Below are 23371 nucleotides of genomic sequence, written 5' to 3'. Positions count from 1 at the left end.
GAAATGCCAGAAAAACCTGACTGGTTGTTTTGAAAGCAGGATGCTTGAATGTGGACTACAAGTCTGATCCAGCAGGTTCTTATGGCTCCCCTTCTTAAGGACGTGTTTTTTGGACCATTGCAGGAGTCTGCAGCAGGTCAGGTCTCCACTGAATATCTAGAAACCTTCTCTGTCTCCTCTCTCTCTCTCTGACAGAAGTATCTGGAATAAAGAACCAGCAAGAGGAATAGCATTTTAACCCTTCTTAGGCCTGCTACATCTCCCTGGCAGTGCCTTTCCCCAACTGGGGGTCTCAACCAGATGTTTGCTATAACTAGAAGAAAAGTGGGAGAGGAGAAGAAAAAGGGAAATTGGGGGTGGGGAAAGATCAAAGCTCCCCCTACCTGCGGTTTCCTCCCTAGGTGTAGCACTCTATTTCACCATGTTTGGTGGAGACCCATGAATCCAGATGCAAACCTCTGCCCAATGGTTGGTTTGTCCAGAAAGTAAGTAGAATCTCAACCTCAACCCTCCTATGTTGTCTCCTAAAAATCTGCTCACTTTTTAGGTTATTTATTTACTCATCTTTTCTATATTTCACCCCCACCCCCAGAAAACTGACAAACAGTATCAGTTAGGACTCATTTGATGAATCTTCCATGCTGAAATCAGAAATCCAGAAGCACACAAACCAAAACCACACTTGCGTGGGAGAACTGTCTTTTAGCATTAGGTGACCTGGGTGTACTTCCTGGTGATAACAAAAAGAAAACCCATCAATATTCTGCACCACAGTAACCTCTTACGAAGAAAAGCAGGATTTTGTGATGTGACTTGTATAAATTAGGCCAGTTAAGCAAATCTGCTCACAGTTGCTTATTTCAAACAATTCTATCTACATCGCTTAGCCTGGGGAAAATAGGAAGGACCGAGGAAGGAACTGGAAGACTCCTCCCAGTGATGCCAGCCTCCAGGTGGGACCTGGAGACCCCCCGGAATGGCAGCTCAACTCCAGGCTACTGAGAGCAGTTCCCATGGAGAAGAGTCTCTAGGGCAGGGATAGTCAAACTGCGGCCCTCCAGATGTCCATGGACTACAATTCCCAGGAGCCCCCTGCCAGCATTTGCTGGCAGGGGGCTCCTGGGAATTGTAGTCCATGGACATCTGGAGGGCCGCAGTTTGACTACCCCTGCTCTAGGGCATTGTATCCCACAGAGCTCCCTGTCCTCCCCAGGTGCCATCCCCAAATCTCCAGGACTTTCTGAACCTGGATTTGGCAACCCTAGACCCCATCCCCTGCCAGTGGTTGGGGGACGGGGCTGATAACCCTAAATCCCTGAAAATGACTCCAGAAAACCTATTGATCTCCACTGTGCATTCAACCTACAAAGGACCTGGAAACATTTTCAGACCCTTCTTAGGTTAGATTCCCCCCCATCTATTTAAATCTGGCAAACAAGCTTCAGACCTTTTTTCTGCAGACGCTGGTCCCTGGAAAGTAGCTATCTGGGACCAATTCTGCTGTCGTAACTACTTGGGTATCTGTAGAACGGTGTCTAATAAATGTTAATAGACTTAACTCTAGCACTGGGAGTGGGGGGGATTATAATTAATGTGTTATTTCAGCAACATGAGGCATTGACATTTAGTTTCTGCTAAAAATTTACAGTGTGATTGAGGGAATGAGGGTTGGGAGGAAAATTATAGAAAGGGAGAGAATAGAAAAACTGATCTCCAAGACGTGTCCATGCAGGCTGCACGAATGCCCTACGACAGGGGTAGTCAACCTGTGGTCCTCCAGATGTTCATGGATTACAATTCCCATGAGCAAACGCTGGCAGGGGCTCATGGGAATTGTAGTCCATGAACATCTGGAGGACCACAGGTTGACTACCCCTGCCCTACGATGAACCTCCTTGTCCTCAGAGGCGTACTTTATGCCTATGGTGTCTGCTAGATGGCAGTGCAGCCCACCTAGGAAGAAAGGGACTTTGAACAAAACCTACATAAAAAGCTGGGAACAAAACAGCCAATGGCCGCAGACTTTCCAGCTTCACCCAATCCAAAGAGCCCCAGGGTTCCTTGTATACTATCTTGATTCCTGATGCCAGGACATGCACCCTTAATGCTTCTTAAACAGGCCATCAGCTTTCTTGCCTCAGTACTGGGTTTCCGGGATTTGTGGGGATATCTGGGATTTTAAAATCCCAGATATCATGTATTGTTATTAAGGGAATTATGGGTTTTATGCTTTTTATTCTTTTACTGTGTAAACCGCCGTGAGCCCTATCGGGAATCGTCGGTATATAAATTTAAGTATAAATAAATAAACAAACAAACAAATAAATAAAATCCAGAGTTCAGAAGTTAAGCCTGTGAACAAGCCTGCAAACAATTGTGTTTGTGCTATCTAAATGCAAAACAACAACAGCAACAAAACATTCTAGACTCAAGTTCAGTAGCACCTTCTACCAACCAGGTCCTGCAAGGGTTCAGTAGCACCTTGGACCAACCAGGTCCTGCAAGGGTTCAGAGGCACCTTGGACCAACCAGAGCCTGCAAAAGTCAAAGGCCCCTTGGTAGCTGACAAAGGAAGCTTTGACTCTAAAAAAGTTCTACCTTGGAAATCTTGCTGGTCTTTTAATGTGCTACTTGGATTCCAGTCTTGCTCTTTGACCACAGGCCAACATGGCTACCCAGCTGGAACTATTTTTTCCAGGTAGTTAATTTCATACTTAAGATATCCGGGGTCGAGAGTGACGTAGGAGGTAGCACACCATTGTTTTATGAAAGGCTCTCAGTATCTGAGTTCAAGGAGTTGCTAGGAGGAAAGAAGAGGAGAGAAGTCCCCAGGGACAGAGGGTAACTATTAGAATTTTAAGCCTATTGTTCTCAAGCAAGAATTTCACTGGGTTTAAGGACATGAAAGGACAATGTGTTAAATGGCAGCTTTTGGTTGTGATCTTGAGGAAGTGGTTCCCTTGCCGCTTTTTGTTACTGAAAATCCAAACATCAAAGTGCTTTTAAAATCAGCCTATGCATTAAAAAGAGAGATTGCAGTTTGCAGGGATAAACGAGGCAAATATCACTGCAGAAATCCAAGTGTGCGAGATCTTTCAGTCTGTAGCCCTTTTCATGGTGGAAATCTATCTCTGCACCAAAGAATTTCAAGCAGCTAGTATATGGTGGCAATATAACAGTGTAGGCACTGTAATTTAGTTGACCTCTTGATGTCCTTTGAGGACTGGGAGGGGGAAAGGGTGACCATGAAGGGGTGAAACGAAGCAAACAAAGTGGTACTAGTGCTACTGGGACTTTCAGATGGGGGCACCTTCTGTCCCTATGCATGTTTTGATGGAGATCTTTGACAATAAGAAAGAAGGTAGCAAAGAGGAGAAAACCAGGGATGAAATCCCATTCCAGTTGAGATGTGAAACCAGATCAAAACCTTCCCATGCAAGTAATTACTCATTCCAAGCAAGGCTTACAGAAGACTTCTGGGCAGGAGCATCATCTCCAGATAGACACAGATTTAATCAAGTACTTCACATACAGCAAAAGGAGAAAACATCAACTAACATGTACTATTAAAGAGTCCACCCAAATTTGTATTAGCAAGCTTCAGATGTGTTGGCAGAGTAATTAACACAGCAACAGTGCACAGCCTGATTAAAGAGTAGAGAGTTCGATCCCAGCAGCCGGCTCAAGGTCGACTCAGCCTTCCATCCTTCCGAGATCGGAAAAATGAGTACCCAGCTTGCTGGGGGGTAAACGGTAATGACTGGGGAAGGCACTGGCAAACCACCCCGTATTGAGTCTGCCATGAAAACGCTGGAGGGCGTCACCCCAAGGGTCAGACATGACTCGGTGCTTGCACAGGGGATACCTTTACCTTTTTAAAGGTTTATTTAGGAATTTACTTGATGGAAAACAGGAAAGAGAGAGAGGTTCTTAACTACATCTCTAGCCAAGAGAGAGGGTAAGACTTCCGAGAAGGAGAAGGAAATTGCCCTAATTTCTGGTGACGAACAAAGAATAATGTTTTACAAGGTGCTGCGTTCACTATCCTAGCCAACTGTCTTCTTGATACCTCCTTCAGGGTCGTCTTCTTTGTGTACCAGACATTGTCTTTGCCAACAAGTAGTCCATAACACTCACCTTCAATATATTAGTAATCGTTACAGGCCAAAGTTTTTTTTTTTTTAATCAGGAGACTACATTTCCCAGAGTGCACTCTGTGGCATATCAGATGCTGCCAGAGCCGTGGTCGGAGGTGCTGGGGAAGGGAGGAAGAAGGAAGCGAAGGGAGGGCAAAGAGCCAGGGAGTCCACCTGCTGGCTGACCTGCTAATTCACTGGCTGGCCACCAGCCACACACCCCTTGCTGCCAAACTGGCTACCTAGCAGCATCCAGCACCCAGTAAAGGGAGTGGGTGGACAGGGGGAAGTTTAGTAGTGATGGGTGGCCAGGGGCTCACAGCCAAATCCCGGCAAATCCCGGTAGAAGTATCTGCCAAGCCCTTTTTTGATGTCAACCTGGAATGTTTTACTGATAGTTGATCACTACTTACTGGTGGCATTTTACTGCAAATCCCTTTGCAATATCCCCCTTTGCTTCCAGGTGAGATGGCTCATCCTTTTGGGTAGTTGCATTGTTTAGCAATGGCCCTTAGTAGCATCTTCACTGTTACGGACTACTAGTTGATGGGTGCTTGGGAAGCCATCCAGGCACATCCATAAAGTGTACCATCCTTTCTTATAGCCTCTCTTCTTTCCCTGTGTCACACACGGCCCTATTTTAGCCAATATTCCCTTCTTCCTTTCAACCGTCTGAGTTGTCATTCCTCTAAATTCGTGTTTGAACAAACCCTCACTTCTTTATTAGTCAGGGGCCTAATCTTTCTCTAGGACCAAACTGGGACAATATAGTATCCCCGAGTCTCCCATTTGGATGCAGTGTCATTGTACAGCCCATGTGTGTTACTTCTGAAACTGCTGTGGGGTTCCAATAATGGGGGGAAATTAATGGGGGGAAATCCCACATTCCCACCCCCCTTCAAGCTGTGGTCCCCAACAGGTTTGGGCCCCTGGGGTAATTTTCCAAGTGAAAACTGTTGCTGTGTCCCATTAGCAAACTCAAGAGTGCAGTGTTGTCTAGTTCAGTCCTAACCTGAAGCATTAAGAAAAGGACACCATGAAATGCTGACCTGAATCAGAGGCATCGTTTACTTACCGGCTTGATGTCATATGCAAAAAGTGCATATTCCTTATCTGGTGAGACGTCATATCGAACAGCCCTTATGGAAACCTAAAGACAAAAACAAAACCCAGCACCCCAAATAAATACATTTTAATATGCACGTCTAATTTTGTCGGTAAAAATAGACAACTCACAGCTTCTGCAGAACGAGAGGCATCTGCATGCTATTGGGGCATTGGCATGCAGGTGAGGCGACATGGTGACACCAGGGGAAATGCTAACCTTACCAGACAAAACAGGAGGACCAGGGGGAACACGCACAGATTCCTGATGCTGCAAATATTAGCAGAGCTGGTTTTCATGTACTCTACATACCACGGGGTACAGGTGCTAATCTTGACCGTGTGTTTCCGACAACACACAAAGATAGTTTCACATTGCTCTGGTTTTACTCTGCTCTGGTTCGGCCTCCCTTGGAGTCCTGTGTTCAGTTTTGGGCACCCCAGTTGAAGAGAGATGTTGACAAACTGGAAGGTGTCCAGAGGAGGGCAACAAAGATGGTGAGGGGACGTATGAAGAAAGGTTGGGGGAGCTTGGTCTGTTTAGCCTAGAAAGGAGACGACTGAGAGGGGATCTGATAACCATCTTCAAGTATTGAAAAGGCTGCCATATAGAGGATGGAGCAGAATTGTTCTCTCTTGCCCGAGAGGGACAGACCAGAACGAATGGGATGAAATTAATTCAAAAGAAATTCCATCTAAACATCCGGAACAAGTTCCTGACAGTTAGAGCAGTTCCTCAGTGGAACAGGCTTCCTCGGGAGTTGGTGGATTCTCCATCTTTGGAAATTTTTAAATAGAGGCTAGATAGCCATCTGACGGAGAAGCTGATTCTGTGAAGGCTCAAGGGGGTGGCAGGTGACAGTGGGTGAGCAATCGGGATGCGAGTGTCCTGCACAGTGCAGGGGGTTGGACTAGATGACCCAGGAGGTTCCTTCCAGTTCTATTATTCTATTATTCTCTCTGTTTCTATACACACAAACCTGCATAAACCAAACCTATTTTTCCAACAGCACCAAAAGGGTGTGAATATGTTGTACATGAAGAGACGATCCCAACATGACATTGTCTGGAGTATTTTGCCTTTTTCTGATTAATCTACAGACTCTGGGTGTGGTCAAGGGGGATCCTCCTTCGCACTGAAGGGGAGAATAAATCTGCCCTTGAGAACATTTCCATCACGAATGGCAAATCCTCCTGCACTGCTGGAAAGGGGGAGGGGAAGCGGTGCATTTTCTCCAAACCCAGTTCCTTCCTCCTTTTCAGGAGAGTCTGGAACAAGCCACAAGCTCCCCTGAAGCTTGCTGACATCCCACCTCCAGCTGGATGGCAGCTCACATCTCTATATTTCTTTCTGCTCTCAAGGGTCATCAGAAGCAGGAAGGCAGCAAGTATTTAGTTTAAGAGACCGGGGGGAGCAGAGTCTGACCTTCCCATTTCTCTGGAAGGACAGCAGGACCTTGAGTGATGGTAAGGCCTGCCCTGCCCTTTCCCCCAAGTGATAGAAGTGAAGAGAAGACCGGTCAGCCGAAACAAAAGGAGAAGGAAGAAACAAGCTGACATTATTAATTTTAATAAACCGAAGCCAAAATGAGTGCCTGTAAGACCTCACTTTCAAAGACAAAGTCTTTGTCAGTGGCTTATTTGTACATAATTCCTATCCACAAAGGCCTTAAGCAATGTGACATTTCTGTCTCTCGCTCTATCAAAACCTACAAGTATCAGCTTGCCTGTTGGGTCTCAAATTCAAGTGTAGTACTTGGGGATGAAGACACTTGTCTTTGAACATGAGGTTTTACCAGCACTCATTTTGGCTTCAGTTTATTAAAATTGTTGATGTCGGCTTGTTTCTTCGTTCTACTGTCCTTCCCCCCTAGCATTAGTTCTTTCAGAGTATTGGAATGGAAGCCCCTCACTGAAATGCCCAAAGCTGTAAGGCCACACTTGGGAAACACAGAGGGTCTTGAGCTTCAGGTCTGAAAACAAACTCTGCATTTTGCTGCTTAGGCTAGGGCCTAGTCTGCACACACAGGATAATGCACGTTCAATGTGCTTTGGCAGCTGGATTTTCCTGTGCGGAACAGGAAAATCTACTTCAAAAGTGCATTGAAAGTGCATTATCTATTGTGTGCAGACCAGGCCCAGGATATTTAAAAAGCTCACTACTTTAGCAAGGCTCCACATGACAGCTCCGTCTTCAAGCTCTTTTCTCCTTTATGAGCCTGAGCGCCAAACCGCTGTGAAATTATCCCGACCATTAAAGAAGGTACTTACAATTATTTTGTTATCTATTAACACAGTTGGCCGGTTTGTTTCGATGTTATGCAATATCACAAAGCCGCTCCGGTTTTTGTAAATGAATTCGGTATCTGCAAGGGGGAGAGAACAAAAAGAAAAAGAAAACTGTGATAGAGATCAAGCAAAGCTATCAACATTTGGGCCACAAAATTCGGATGCTCATCGTGGTCTGAGGGATGTAAATCTACGCCTCAAGCCTTCAAATTGTGCTCTGCAGCCTTGGGATGTGATCTTAGGCACCCCACAATGGGATCACCAACTGGGAACGAGTTAACTGGAAAGATAAGGGGTTGTGTGATTGGTGATTTTGCTCTGCAACACACAGCCACAGAGGAGGTCACATTCTGCAGCAGAACTGACTGCTCCTGCCCAGAATCTCTGGCAGCACTGAGAGATCCTGTGGTAAAACAGTCAATGCTGAAAGTCAATATCGCCTGAAGGTAGAATTTCTGTATAAACTTTGCCTTATTAAAATACAGGGAGCCCAAGCTACTTCCAACAGAGTAAATCTAAGATGGTACTTAACAGACACACAACCCAAAGGGTGCAACCTGAAGGAGAACCCTACAGTAGAACTCCTTCTAGATATTGCAAAGTAGTTCTGAAGAAGATATAAAAATAGGGAAATCAGGTGGCACACCTTTATATTGTTCATACATGGACTGTTTTGAACTGTTTAGTTGTTTATACCAGGGGTAGTCAACCTGTGGTCCTCCAGATGTTCATGGACTACAATTCCCATGAGCCCCCTGCCAGCGATTGTAGTCCATGGACATCTAGAGGACCACAGGTTGACTACCCCTGTTCTAAGATTTCTGCTGGCATTTGGAAGCTTGTTGCATACACCCTACAGCATATATTTATAAAAAGAAGTCCTGGAAAGTTAAAGAAAAGTATAAGCAACATTGATCTGCTGGGGCTGGAGGTCTTGCTGTTGCAGTCGATATGCGTCGTCATCAAAGGGTCGGAATTTAATGAAGCGCAAATTGGCTTGCTTTAAAGCAGCGGACATTGATCGGCTTTGTGACGCAAAGCAAAAACACCGTAAGGCTGCGGCTAGTCTCCCGGTCCTGTAATCATCGGTGTCTTAAGATCAATGAGTGATCATTCTCAGTTGGTGTTTTGAAAAGTGCGATTCATATTATTGAAGCTGTATTCATTTTAATAGGGCGTCCCTCAATCAAAGGCAGAGGGGGACGCTGCAATCCTTGTCGGTAATGAATTCTGTCCAGCCGGCTGATGAGAATTTCAGACTGATTTATAGTTGTCATCAGAGCTGATAAAGGTCATCACTGAATCTCATTTTTTTTTAATGCTTCCAACTTTTAGACAGGGCTGTTTTCAGGAAAAAAGGAAGGCAAAGAGCTGTTTATTCCGGTATATATATACACACCGGATAGGCCCAAATCCTCTGAATGAATTAACTCCTATTGCTGTTTACAGGAAGGCAGCCAATAAGACCCTTTGCCCAAACAGAAAAGGCTTTTTAGTTCAACCACAGGGGTGGGGGGAAGGTTGATATTCCTTATGGGTGACAACCATCTGCATGTTACCAGCGCCCATTCCGCACATGTTGGATAATGCACTTTCAATGCACTATAGAAGCAGATTTTCCGGTTCTGCCCAGGAAAATCCAACTGCAAAAGCACGTTGAAAGCGCATTATCCAATGTGTGCAGAATGGGCCCAGGTATCAACTCTGGAGGGTCTGTGCACTTGGAAGCCACTTTTAAGAGTTAGGGGGATGGATTGAAAGTACACTATCCAACAAAGGCAGAACTGCGTTCAGTGTTGGAGTTTCTTATGACTGTTTTGTGCTCACTGATTGTTTTAAGCAGAGGCCAAAACAGTTGTCCTGTGGAGGCAGTACGGGATTATTGTTGCCACACGATGTGTGTGCTAGATGTCATCAAGTGGCTTCCAATTTATGGCGATCTTATGGGCTAACATCCTGTCCTTAACAGCCTTGCTCATTTTTTGCAAACCATAGTGGCTTCCTTATCTGAGTCAATTCATCTCATGGTGGGTCTTCCTCTTTCACTGCTGCCTCCAACTTTTCCTAGCATTATTGTCGTTTCCAGTGACTCCTGTCTTCTCATAATGTGACTACAGTGTGATAGCCTCGGTTTAGTCATTTGAACGTCTAGGAACAGTTCAGGCTGATTGTGATAAAACAACCCTATTACTTGGCGGTCCACGGTATCCATAAAGCTCCAACATCACTTTGCCAATGATGATACATGATGGTAAATATTATATTGGATGATGCATAAGTGGATGAGCCCCGGACAGTGTAGCTGACATTGTTAGGTCCTGTAGCACTGCTGTTTCATTTGTTTTCTAGCAGCCCTGATTCACCTAGACAAGGTATCCTAAAACCAAGAAGAGGCTTGTAAAGGCAACGGTTTAATTTCAATGCAGAACAACAGCTAAAGTTCAGCTCTCCCCTTCTGGCAAAATCAAATCTGTTTTGTTGGGAATGGGGCAATCCAGAGTGTTTTATTACCGCTACTTTCTATGTGTCCCACGATTCCCTCCGAAATAAAATAGAGAGACCAAAATTCAACATGGAAAAAAAACGAGCGACCCAAGGAAGAAAGATGCCAGATTTCCAGGAGCATGGCTAACTTCTCACCCCAATAAACTCTTATGTTCTATGGCCCTTATCTAGCAATTTGCATTCACAACAGAGAATTCTGCACATAAAAAGCATTTGGCTGAGGTGTTTGAGCAGGCCACAACGGCTGAGTTTGTAGCAGGTTTACAGATTAAAAACAAATAAGCCATTTGCTTCCAAGTTCTTGTGATCTCAGATGGAATATAAATGGCAGGTGGAAGGGGGGAAACGGAGGCATTCTAGGCAGAAAGGAGTGCGTGGAAAGGAATCTAGGACAGGGGGTGGCAACAATGAGTTTTGATTTGTGGTTCATGCTGGCAATTAATAGCATGCAAAGACCCTGCACGGAGGAAGCAGTCTCCCACTGAAAGACCTTGGCAGAATGGCTGAGCAAGAACAAAACCTGGTTGGGATCAGGAGAAATAGGAACTGGTCAGAGACGCACTGAGACACTCTAATGCCCGACACAAAACAAAGGCCAGATCTCCACGACGCCCAGTCTAGAAATATTATAAAAAACTAATAAGGCAATTTTAAATTTTTTCTAACCCCGTTGACTGCAGTGGATGTCGGAAGGGGGGTAACTCTGCTTGGTACGGTTGTCAAATTCCAGAAAGATTGCCCTGCTAAACAACAAACCATGAAGAATAACAGATGTATTGCAGCGGAAGCCTCTGTGTTGTGGCAGCCCAGTTTGCAGATGTGTGAAGTCTTATATTCATCAATATATCTAATTCTCATCGTGGTCCTATCTGTGTATCTGGAGACATGAACTATTGGGGGAAAGGATATGGAGGGGAGAGATGAGATGCTTTCCCCCTGCAATTCCTTGCAAGACTGCCTTTGGTATATCTTTGTATTTGCATCTATCACTAAATCTACTGGTCGTCATTGTTCTATCTGTGGATATGTTAATCTGCGGATTGGGGCCAAGGTGACAGAAGGGGGATTTCCCTTCCAACTTGGAGGGGGGCTAGGTTTTTCTCAAAATCTTTTTTTTAAAGGTGGGGATTACAAAAGCCTCCCAAATATGTATCCTCTTCTTCCAGTGAGGCAGTCTTACTGGAGGTGCGAAGGTGGCTGGATGAGAACAAGGGGAACGCCTGATGCCCTGCCACCACTGAAAACACCTCTAAAGTGCTAGTGGTGGGTGAGTGATAGAGAAGGAATGCCCCCCCACTTCACAATTTTGGTGCACACACACACACACACACATATATCTGTCAAGGGAATACAATACTCCATTGCATCCAAAGAAGTTGGCTGCATCTCACGATATTTTTCACCAGATTTGCTAATCTATAAAGTGAAGCAATTCAACATGTTCGTTCAACAATTGCCAGTTTGCTACTCTTTAATGCCCACGTAAGATCTACATGTTGGAGGGTTGTGCCACCCAGTTTAACCAGCTGGGCAGGGAGCGGTGGAATATAAATGTAATAAATAAATAAATAAACAAACAAACAAACAAATAAATACAACAGTAAGTACAGATTGAAAATGTGAGGAAGGGAAATGTAGCTGAGGAAACGGCATGCACAAACAGCACAAATCCCCCCTCGCCCAGTTTATTTGGCTGGAGCCTTGATTCTGCCCTGGGCCATCGCTGTCCCGATGCTTTCTCCAGGGAGTCCTGCCCTGTGGTCAGATTAGGAAGCAGGAAGCAAAAGACTCCCCGAACTGCCAAGAAGTAGCTGCTAATAAATCACCAGTTCTTGCCCCTTTTTCAGTTTCCATTATCTTCCAATGACCAACAGAAGAGTCCACTGGGACCTCAAAGACTGCCAAATTCCTATACAGTTTTGTGAGTCAGATGTCGTGCACCGGGCCAGGTGTCACTTTGTCAGATATCATGCACCTGGCCCCAAAGGGGGAGCCCTGCTATGTCTGCTTACATTGGAATATAGCCTCCTTGTTTGTATTTGAACCCTGTTTATTTTTTGGTGCAGTTGACTGTGAACAAGGAAGGAAACGGCATTGACTGAAATGCCCATGAACATTTATGCCACAAGAAACATGTACCCTGTTAAGGTGGCCCAAGATTCTTTTTGTTGTTGTTATTGAAGCAACAGCTATCAAACAGACCCCCCCCCCCCATTCTCTTCTGCTCTCTTAGCATCTCTTAGCATCGGTTCACCTTGCAGGTTCAAAAGCACCTGACGCACCACCTGCTGGATGCCACCTGCTTCAGAACTCCCCAAATGCCGCACTTTCAGAAGCTGCCTCTCTTTCAAGCAACGGTCCCCTGATATACCAAGCAGAGCATGATGACGGCACTGCAGAACCAGGGAGGTGGGGAGAGATGATCAGCTGCAAAGAGTAACAGGATCTTGAAAGGGTTAAACGTGGCAATATCCGCAAGGTGAATTTGCTGCCCTGGATGCGCTTGTTCTTGGCAGAAGGCAAAGAGGACACTGTCACCTGTACAGTAACAAACAATGTCCTCAAAGTACAGTCAGTTCCCTATTTGCAGTTTAGTTTCTGTAAACAAAAAGGTACACAGGGTACAAAAGAACCCCTGAAACCTTTGCTTTTTGCTGGGGGAGGGGGGCACCATGAGGTTATTAAGAAAACACTGATCTAAGGAAGGGCTTTTATGCCTCCTGAAGAGATACAGCCCCGCAAGACAGCCTGATAATCCGTCTTGATAACCTGGAGAATATTTACCTCACTTCCTTGTACAGTGTTGTTAGAGGTATGCCCATTAAAGGGCTTTTCAACCAATGCAGAATAGTTGGAAACTCCTTTTTTCATGCAGTGGCACGTGTCCTACACCACTTGTCCTGACTTCAGACACACAGCAGGCAGGCAGAGGTAATTTCTAACCATCAGGACTTGTCAAAACACTAATCCAAAGTCCCGATACCGGTTGGACAACACCCACAAGTTTGACTCCAAGGGGAAATCCAAAAGCAACAAGCAAGCACAACCAGGGTCAGATATTTTTAAAAAAATCATTCCCAAAGATAGATTGTCATCCCAAGAACCAACAAACACCTTTGCTGCTTTTAACATTATGCTAATCACCTGCCGGCTGCCTCAGCCCTGCTCCTGCAAACACTCTTCCTCATTGCTGATGGGGCCCTGGTGCTGTGCTGTGAAGGTTCAAGGGGGTGGCAGGTGACAGTGGATGAGTGATGAGGTTGTGAGTGTCCTGCATAGTGCAGGGGGTTGGACTAGATGACCCAGGAGGTCCCTTCCAACTCTATGATTCTATGGCTATGTACTGCATGAGGGCATTTCAGCCAGGTGCATTTTTATCACGTCCTCTCCAGCCCTCAATGGAATACTATTCACATATGGAAGGCTTTTGGGGTAGGGATTCCTTCCCCCTCCCCGTATGTCCTTAACAACTGCAGTGCAGGTTCTTATGACTCCTATCTACGCAGATTATTAGCATGAAGAAGCAGCTCAGAAGGGAGAACAGCTTGTCTATAACGTTATGAACAAGGGCCTTAATTCCAGGAGACACCTGAAACTTGTTTTTATTTCTCTGACATTATGGGTCATTATCTTTTTATGGCTTTTTTGTAGAGCTCCTTGTCTCCGACTCTTTCATTTTAAAGCGGAAAGAAAAAAAAGAAAGAAGCCACTAAATATGCGATATGCGGTAATTTACCTAAACAATGAATATCTCATCCCATCGGCACATTAAGCCAGCATAACATGGTTTTAGTGTGCTTTATTGTGCAAGAAGCCGTTTTAATCACTCTTCGTTTTAACGCCGCACGGACCAAGCCCTTCTCTCTGGCACTCAACGGCACTCAAAAGACTCACAAATTTCCTTGACATGAGCAGAATACTTCCTGCCAGCTGAGGTTAGCTATTACCCTTTGTTGTCCTTCCTCCTTTGGAGAACTTCCTAAGAATTCCCAGTGTAGCGTTTGCCTTTTTTATTGCAGTTGCCCCCCCCCCCCCCCGAGTCGACATCTTCAAAAGACTCCAAGATCTCACTCCTGGTCAGCTATTATGGTTTGGTTTTTGGCTCTAATGTGCATTATTTTGCATTTGCTGAGCCTCATTTGCCGCATTATGCCAACTCATGCTTTCATGTGCTGAGTACGTCCTGATGTAGAAGAAGTGACATTTCACTAAGGTGCCCATTCATCTCGCGTCTCGCGGGACAGTCACGTGTTCTGAAGAAATGTCCCGTGTTCCAAAACTTTGTCAAAAAGTCCTGCCTGGCCTGGACGTCACGGGCAGCCTCACAAGCCGCTCAAACCAGCCTGGCTTTGGGCGGTGGTGGTGAGTGGGACCCGTGGGTGCTTTCCGGGGGATTGGGACCTCTTTGGGGGTCAAACGACCCTTTCACAGGGCTCACGGCAGGGCGAGCTTCTTGGCCAGGGTAGATCGAGATAGAGCGTTCGTCTGTCTGGAGCAGCAGAAAAGAGCGAGATCCGCATGGTGGGACAAGAGGCAGAGCTGGACTGAGAAACCCCGGGAAAAAAACAGTTTATATACAACCATGAACAATGGATTTTCATGCCATTGGCCAGATTCGGTTTAATTTCTGCGAAAGAACACTTGCCTAATTTCATGGCTGGGGGTCACCGCAACATGAGGAACTGGATTAAAGGGAAGGTTGAGAACCATTGCTTCAAGCTCAAGGAAAGACAAAAAATACGTTAGACTAATGAGCCCGTTCAAAATAATTGGAATGCAATTATTGCCAAGTGCTTAAGATGCACGAACCCGTCATAAAGCAGAAGTGACAACAGCCTTCACCGAAAGTCTACACCAGGGGTAGTCAAACTGCGGCCCTCCAGATGTCTGTGGACTACGATTCCCAGGAGCCCCTGCCAGCATTCGCTGGCAGGGGCTCCTGGGAATTGTAGTCCACGGACATCTGGAGGGCCGCAGTTTGACTACCCCTGGTCTACACAGTATTGGGTGTCGTTGAGCAATCACTGAGGTCCCTCTCCTTCTTAAACCCCGCCCTCCCCGAGGTTCTCTTCCCCAAATCAACTCCAGCAGAATTACAGTTCATTTATACATCTACCCCTACTAAGGCAAGAGAACAAACGGAACTTAAAAGAGGGGGAGCCTTTGATTCGCTTTGTTGAACTCCGAGCCTCAGTTTCTGTTTCTACGGCAGCTCATCTCACGCACGTAGGCCGCGTCTTTCAAGTGGCAGCTTCAAACGCGATTTCGACTCCTGCCGCCATCCTTTTCCGAAAGAGGCTGCCTTTGAAAGCACAGAGCAATAGCTAGGATTCTAGCTGCCTCCTGGAGCCCAAATATCACATGGCCACCCTCAAGTGCTATGCTGTGCGGCCGAGATCTCCAGGTCCCGTGACGACATCGGTGGGCACCTTCCCCCAGAGCTACAGAAGACAGGATTCACATCCTTGTGCCATGTGGTTCCATAATGGAAGGTCAGAAGGTCTACAAAACAGGTGTTGGTGTGTGGCTGTGTGTGTGTGTGTATGTATGGGGGGGGGGGGACGGACGACAGCTAGGAATGGCCGGTGTCCTCAACTCACAAATCTCTACCACAAACCTCGGAATAAACATATTGCTGCTGCACTGATTGCCCTTTCTTGATTCCCACATCGTGCAGCAGTCTGAATTGTTTCCTCGAGAAGGCTGTCTCCGTTTTGGTGCCACTCTACAAAAGCTTTCTACTGTACAATTTTTTTAAACAAAAAGATGAATGACAGAGTCTCTTTTGTGTGCAGTGGATTGCAACAAAGTTGGGGCCATTCTGTTTGAACTCAGGACGAACGGGGACTTTGGGAAGGAAAAAGCGGTTGGTGCTGTCATGCCAAGAAACCCGCACAGCGGCACAAGGCCTTGCGGTTGCAGAAACCCGCTGGACCTCATGGAAAACTCAGCAAGAGCAAGCTCATTGTCCGTAGAAGTCTTATTGGAAGGACAGTTTAATTGACATGGCCTTCTCTTCTCTTGGACAATAAATAAACAGGGCCGGTGGATCCATGCAACATGTGGCGCACGTGCCACGCGCTCTGCGCTTCCAGGGCCCCTGCACGGTGCCTCCCCCACCCACCCACAGATCGGGACAGTTGCCTCTCTCCTCCCCTCCCCCCTTTTCCCTTGATCTTTTATGGTGCAAGGATGTTAGGATTGCAGCATCAAAGGGCCAAGGCAGGAAGAAGACCAGCTGGATTTTATACCCCGCTTTTCACGGCCCAAAGGAGTCTCAAAGTGGCTTACAATTCCTCTCCCCACAAGAGACAACCTGCGAGGGAAGGGGGGATGAGAACTCTGGCAGGACCGCTCAGACAGAACAGCACTATCAGGGCTGTGACAAGCCCAAGGTCACCCAGTTGGCTGCATGTAGAGGAGCGGGGAATCAAACTCGACTCGCCAGATTAGAAGCCGCCGCTCTTAACCACTACACCCTGGTGGCCAGGAAAGCTGGTGGGAAGTAAGAGTGTACCTGCATGCACATAGTCTCTGTACCACAGCGGGGAGAAGAAGCAGCCCTCTGTGGCCCCCTTCAACCGAGCCCGGTCTCTTTCTTGCCTGCTGCTCTGCTGCTCCTTTCTCCGTGCCCTGAGCTCACATTGCCTCTGCTGCCTTCCTATTCCGCCCCTGTGCGGGACCTCAATCTCTGTCAAACTCAACAAGAACCCAGCTCAGGAATCCTCTCTTATATTTAAATCCATCTGCATTTGCCCTGACCTGGAGAGCTCAGGCAAGCCTCTCTCATCAACTCTTGGAAGGGATGTAGGGTTGGCTCTGGTCAGTATTTGGAAAAGTGACCATCAAGGAATGCCAGGGCTGTGAGGCAGGCATGGCTGAACCACCATGAGGTCACCATAAATTGGATGAGACCTGACGGCAAAACGGGCCCTCCGCACACACATAAAAACCACCTTGCAGCTTTGGTTCGGCCTACATGCTTCCCTTCCCCACCAGGAGTTACTCATCCATCCGTCAGGCCATGTCTGCTTCCTGCTAATGACTCTTGGCCAAGTTGACCGTTGCATTGCTCCGAATCCCCCCTCATCAATCAGGGCTTTCATCTGCCCTTTCAAAGATGACCTTCACGCCAACCATTCCTGCCCTTTGGCTGAACGCCACTCACTCACTTTGTGCCAGGGTTATGTTTAAATACAAAGGCCCTCCAGTGTGAGCAGCGGAGAGCTAAGGCTCAGTTCATTCTTTGCTTGGGGTGGGACCAAGCTGCATTGATTCTTTAAAAGAACAAGAGCTCCAGTCTGGCTGGCCTGACCTGGCTGTCCCAGGCTATCCCAGTGGCATCAGCTCTCCGGAGCTAAGTGGATACTGGCTGGTACTTGGACGGCTATGGAAGTTGGATGATGAATAAATCAGACAGGAGGAAAGCGGATTCGTTTGACCTCTGGTGCCAGAGGAAGCTTCTGAGCAAAAGCCATCATTGTTAATCTAAGTTATCTGTATTGCTTCTGTTCTGTTTGATGTGAACTGCCCTGAGCCTTTGGGCAGGGTGGTATATAAATATAATAAACAAATAAATAAATCCACAAACAAGGAAATACTAGAGCAGGAGTAGTCAACCTGTGGTCCTCCAGATGTCCATGGACTACAATTCCCATGAGCCACTGCCAGCAAATGCTGACAGTGGCTCATGGGAATTGTAGTCCATGGACATCTGGAGGACCACAGGTTGACTACCCCTGTACTAGAGCACGTAAGGCTTGATATATCACTGGAAGGCAGAATCACGAAACTCCGGCTCACTTACTTTGGCCACATCATGCGATTCAACTCGACGGAAAGAGTAATTGATTATCTAGTTGCCTGTTGTTCTCTTAAATATGGATATATTTATTGAACCCAAGATGTTTGCCATGCAACTCAATCTCAAGTGAATGCAAAGAAATCCAAATTGCTGCCCCCCCCCCCATTTATCTCTGGAATCTGTCAACCATTTTCATTGTGCTGTGTGTTAATTTACCCTCACACTTGCCTGTAAGTATGAACTGATGACTTCCATCTCATGATATTGTATCTGAGGAAGTGGGCATGCACACGAAAGCTCATCTCTTGAATAAAACTTTGTTGGTCTTAAAGGCGCCACTGGACTCTAAACCTGTTCCTATAACCAGGTCTGGTCAGTGATAATGGGAAACCATTATTATCATTATCGATTGTCATCTGTTGTTTTATTTGAGGGGTTTTATGGGTTTTAAGATATTTTGTTTTATTGATTGTAAACCGCCGTGAGACACTGAGAGTGGTGGTATATAAATTATAATTATAAAATAGATAAATAAATAAGATACTAATACCTACAACCCAAAGAGAAGACCAAAGGAATGGTGGGACACCCAATATTGTGGGATCATCTCTACGCATGCAGCCTCCCGACCCAAGGAAGAAGACTCTCTCTTGCTTTCTGTGTGCTAAAAGGTCTTTGGGAAAGCTCACCTCTACAATGCACTGGAAGAAAAAAATGAAAAAGCAAAGAGGACCTCCGTCTGGGCAGACTGACTTCCTGGAGAGCCAGTTTGGTGTAGTGGTTAGGAGTGCGGACTTCTAATCTGGCATGCCGGGTTCGATTCTGCACTCCCCCACATGCAACCAGCTGGGTGACCTTGGGCTCACCACAGCACTGATAAAGCTGTTCTGACCAGGCAGTGATATCAGGGCTGTCTCAGCCTCACCTCCCTCACAAGGTGTCTGTTGTGGGGAGAGGAATGGGAAGGCGACTGTAAGCTGCTTTGAGCCGCCTTCGGGTAGGGAAAAGCGGCATATAAGAACCAACTCTTCGTTGTGCTAGCAAGGTATAATGTGACCAGATTGTCTCACTTTTGGAGGGACATCTAGGGTAATTTATATGTATGTTGAAATTAAAATATATATATATTACAATACTATTTTTGCGTTCCATGCGTTTTATGCATTCTATGAAATTTTTTGTTGCTCCATATAGACCAAATTTTTAATCAAGACCCCCCCCCCCCACGGTCAATGATGTCCCGCTGTACCAGTGTTAAAATCTGGTCACCTTAAGCAAGGAAAGCGATTTAGAACAGAATGAGGTTCCCCGCCCTGCAAATACCCCTCCTCATCAGGACAGGACACCTTCAAATCATCTGTCATATTGTGAGAAGATTAAATATAGGAGATGGACGGAGCTCTTCAGCTGTTGCTTTCTTTGCGGGCGTTTAAATGACAGCCATCTTTGGGATCAGGGAGAAGCTTCCCCCGTTTCCTGAGCCCCACTTAAGGACCTCTACGGCTGCCTTTTATCACAGAGCAACAGCCCCAGAGGAACGCGAGACGTCTACACGGCACTTCAATTCAGGCTAATTTCTGGAAACGGGGAAGTGTTAGCGCTTTTTAAAAAGGGCTCTTAACTATTAAGCAGAGCCATTCATAAATAATTCATGGGCGGCCCACGCGTCTGAGCCTCCTTGGAGAAGCTTTGGTGGCTTTATCCGTAGACCGTAATGACTCTGCAGCACACAATACAGGCTGGAGGGCCTGATCAAGGCTACTTAAGAGCTGTTAATCGGAGGGCCCTGTAGCCATTGTGACACGTTCCCACTTCTCCAAGCCATGAGACGCTCTAGTGCCGGTGTTATCGGGACAAGTTCTCTTGGAGGAAAAGAAACAGAACACTGATGTCTTAGGATTTGTGTATGTGTGTGTGTGTGGTGGCGGTGGGGGGTAATGGTACTATTGGACTCCTTTTCAATTATATAAATACAGCATAGGTGGGCACAAAGAGGAACAGAGAAGAAGAAGAAGAAGAAGAAGAAGAAGAAGAAGAAGAAGAAGAAGAAGAAGAAGAAGAAGAAGAAGAAGAAGAAGAGGAGGAGGAGGAGGAGGAGGAGGAGGAGGAAGAGGAAGAGGAGGAGGAGGAACTGGCTTTTTGTACCTACGTACCACCACATATAATGGAAACTTTTAGGTCCTCAAAAGCCAGAACTGTAAGAACATCATGGATATTAAGGCATCATAGTATGGCTAACCATGACTCTAGGTTCTGCTTAAGCACTGGTTAAGCAGAACCTAGAGTGCTTAAGCTTACCTGGTTAGCCCAGGTAAGCCCGATAGTGTCAGATCTCAGAAGGGTCAGCCCTGGCTAGCACTTGGATAGGTGACCTCCAAGGAATACCAGGGTTGTGATGCAGGGGCAGGCAACGCCTTGAATAAATCTTTGTTGGTCTTAAAGGCGCCACTTGGTATTCCTCTGGTATTCCTTGCCCACCATCCCTTGCCTGGCTGCCAGACAATCTTAGGATCTCCCGGCGATGTTACACACATGCCATATATAAATGCCTCCTACTCCAAAGGGGTAGAAGTAAGCCAAGAATGGCTACATACTTTGGAGGAAATATGCCCCAGGATCCAGGAAAGCAATGCTCTAGAGAGATTTTTATTTCTGTGGTTCTTTCATCACTCACAAAGGACAGAGCCAGTTTTCTATTAGACGGATCATTTCTGGGTTGTCAAGCGCCATGCAATAGTCTCCTGTCAGAGCTCTCTCAGCCCCACTTACCTCGCAGGGTGTCTGTCATGGGGAGAGGAAGGGAAGGCAATTGTAAGCCGCTTTGAGACTCCTTTAGACAGGGAAAAGCGGAGTATAAAAACTAACTCTCCTTCTTCCGTTCAGCATTCTTCTCGGGTCCTTTTGTCTGCTCATGGAGCCTTCAAGAGACGACAAGATCTCACAACGTAGAAACATGCTGCTGTTTGAACAGTGTGTCATCTACATGTCACTACAAGACTCGCACACCATATTGTATTCCCATCCCCAGGTCTCGTTGATGACCTTAAAGATTCATTGCTCTATTTTGCTGTTTACCCAGCTGTAAAATGAGTGCAATAATAATATTTGCTTGCCCCACAGGGGTGATGCGAGAGATAATTAAAACTGCTAAATTGTTCCGACGACCTCCCTTGAAAGGGATGGCATTTCAATATTTTCCAGCAAGAGGCACCCATCCCTGTCACACAGCACTTATAAAGCAGAAGAAAAAACGCTAGGGGCTCCATGGAGACTCTTTGAGTTTTTATGCCAAAAAGTAACGGAAATCAGAATTTGACGTGCCATAATATAAGGCAGCAGCAAAAGGCCAAGCCATTCAGTTCAAAAATCTGTTTGACATTTATATAATGGCTTTCCCAGTGACAGCTCACTATAGATCTTTTTCAGTGCCTGATCAACCTTCAGCCTTTTTCGACCTGAACCAAATCTCAGTCAATGACTGAGCCGGTCAACAACCGTCCTGGACACTGAAATCCAGTCCCTACAAGAGAGCATGAAGGCCAAATGGCACATGACCCAGAGTCCCCATATCTTTGAAAGAAAGTAGCCACTTGAGGGAGCTATCAGGAATAAGGCAGCAGTCCTGACCAAACACCCAATTATTCCGCTTCCATCTGGCACAATGTTTGTGATCAGAAATCCAGTCATTTGCCGAACTATTTGGATATATTTTTGTGGGGTTTTTGTATAATTAGCCTGTTTTCTTGCATAGTTAGATGGGTTTTTCATAGCTGCTGCCCTACCCTCTGCTGTCTCCATTGGAGATTTTTGAGTTGGGACTTACTATTTAGATGTCTCTGTGTGTCTTTGGTGCCTCTCTCTCTCTCTCTAAATCTGGCTACTCTTGCAATCTCTTCTTGTGATCACTTGATGAACAGATGTCCTCAACTAAAGCAGGCGCAAACTGCAGATCTACTCAGTCAATGTTGGGCATTGAAAGGATGCATCAGTCACCCAGAGGGCTAAGAGGGAATAAACTCAAAGTGATCCTGTGTTTCATCGCAAACAGGTCATTTAAAGATCAGACCATGAAGATGGGAGATGTGTGCCTCTTCTCCAGTCACAAGTCAAGTTTCTTATAAAGTTATTAGCAAAGCCATAACCTGGCACCTCGCACCAGTGCAAATCTACAAATCATGATGCTTGAGAGGAATTTCAACAATAACAGAAACTGGCATGATCTTCAGTGCATTCATGGATGGTTGACTAAGGTGGGTGCTCAACATACCGAGGAGAAAAGCTGGGTGAGAAAGAGGACATGAATCCAGCAAATGACACCTTGACTTTATTAGAAGAAAGGAGGTATATAAATGTGAATAACAACAACAACAACAACAACAACAACAACAAATCCCTAATCTGTATAGCTCAGGGTAGCAGAGGCTACCAATCCATCCAATTTGCTTGCCATTTTTCTTTCAAAACTGCTGACCCACAATCTGCTGTTCACCCCACGAGGACTGACTGAAAGGCTTTTAGCAGCCCAGGCCAACTGCCCCCAGGGCAGTTCAGGTGAGCCTCAAGCCACCTGGCTAGAGCAGGTGAGCCCTGAGCTGCTAGCCAGCCAGAACAGGCACACCCTGTTTGGAAAATCTGTAGACGGAAAGAACACAAGGCAGCTCGTGTGCCTTCAAGACCAGCAGTGTTTGTCCCGCTGAGTTACTGTTTGCTTAGCAACACTTATACCTCCACCCAAAACCAAATGGTATTTGGGGAGAACCTGAAGAGAGAAAGAAGCAAATGACACGACCCAGATTTACCCAGACAGTCCCACCTTGTGGATGGTTTGTCCTACCATCGTTTTATCTAACCATGAACTGCCCGTCAACAAAGCAGATGGCGAATTGAGCAAATCCAGGTCAACCTCTGATAAAGTAGGTCTCTAACTATTTCAAGGATCCTCCAGATTGGCAGCGAAATACGGCCAAAAAGCACTCAGAACAGAACAAAGAGCGGCAGACGCTACTCCATGCACAACTGCAAGACTCACCGCTTATCCATTTCGCCTGTGGGTCATGAATTTTGAAATCTTCGCTGAACAAATCTTCCACGGTAATCTTCTTCTTTTGAGACTGGCTGTTGTCTTCAACTGCAAGACATGGAGAAGACGGATATGCATCACTGCTATAATTTCTCTGTTTTCAACCGTGTTTGAAAAAAACATGCAAGGAAACCAAGATGCTTTTCTTCGCTGTACCCCAAGCTGGTTCTAGAGGCCTGAAACCAACCCCCCCCCAATGATTACACTTATGTCTTGGGGCAGGATGAGATATCAATACGAATAAGCATCTTGAACTATTACAGGAGATATCTGCAGGTTCAGGTATGATTCTAATCTGCGAGAGCATTGCACTCCCCTCTCCCTGATATATACGTTATGATTAACAATGTACTAGCCACAACAGTTGCAATTACGATTTTTAATGCAGCTATAAATCCTGGTGTTTTAACGCACGTTAATTTCTTTCTTTACATATTAATTTCAATAATGGTA

General features: G+C 46.0%; 1 protein-coding gene across 5 annotated transcripts in view; it reads right to left on the bottom strand.

Annotated features, from left to right (window-relative positions):
- Positions 1-23371, bottom strand: part of DPP6 (dipeptidyl peptidase like 6) — a 479395-nt gene that overhangs the window by 100969 nt on the left and 355055 nt on the right. For all 5 annotated transcript variants that reach the window (XM_077304797.1, XM_077304801.1, XM_077304799.1 and 2 more), the window contains exons 3-5: positions 22868-22966; positions 7512-7606; positions 5212-5286 (exon numbers count right to left, since the gene is read on the bottom strand). In XM_077304797.1, coding sequence (XP_077160912.1) covers positions 5212-5286; positions 7512-7606; positions 22868-22966 — 269 coding nt within the window. The remainder of the gene's footprint in view (positions 1-5211; positions 5287-7511; positions 7607-22867; positions 22967-23371) is intronic.

The sequence above is a fragment of the Paroedura picta genome, chromosome 11 (assembly GCF_049243985.1).
Source record: "Paroedura picta isolate Pp20150507F chromosome 11, Ppicta_v3.0, whole genome shotgun sequence".
Classification (NCBI taxonomy): Eukaryota; Metazoa; Chordata; class Lepidosauria; order Squamata; family Gekkonidae; genus Paroedura; species Paroedura picta.
This window is presented reverse-complemented; position numbering and strand designations above follow the sequence as displayed.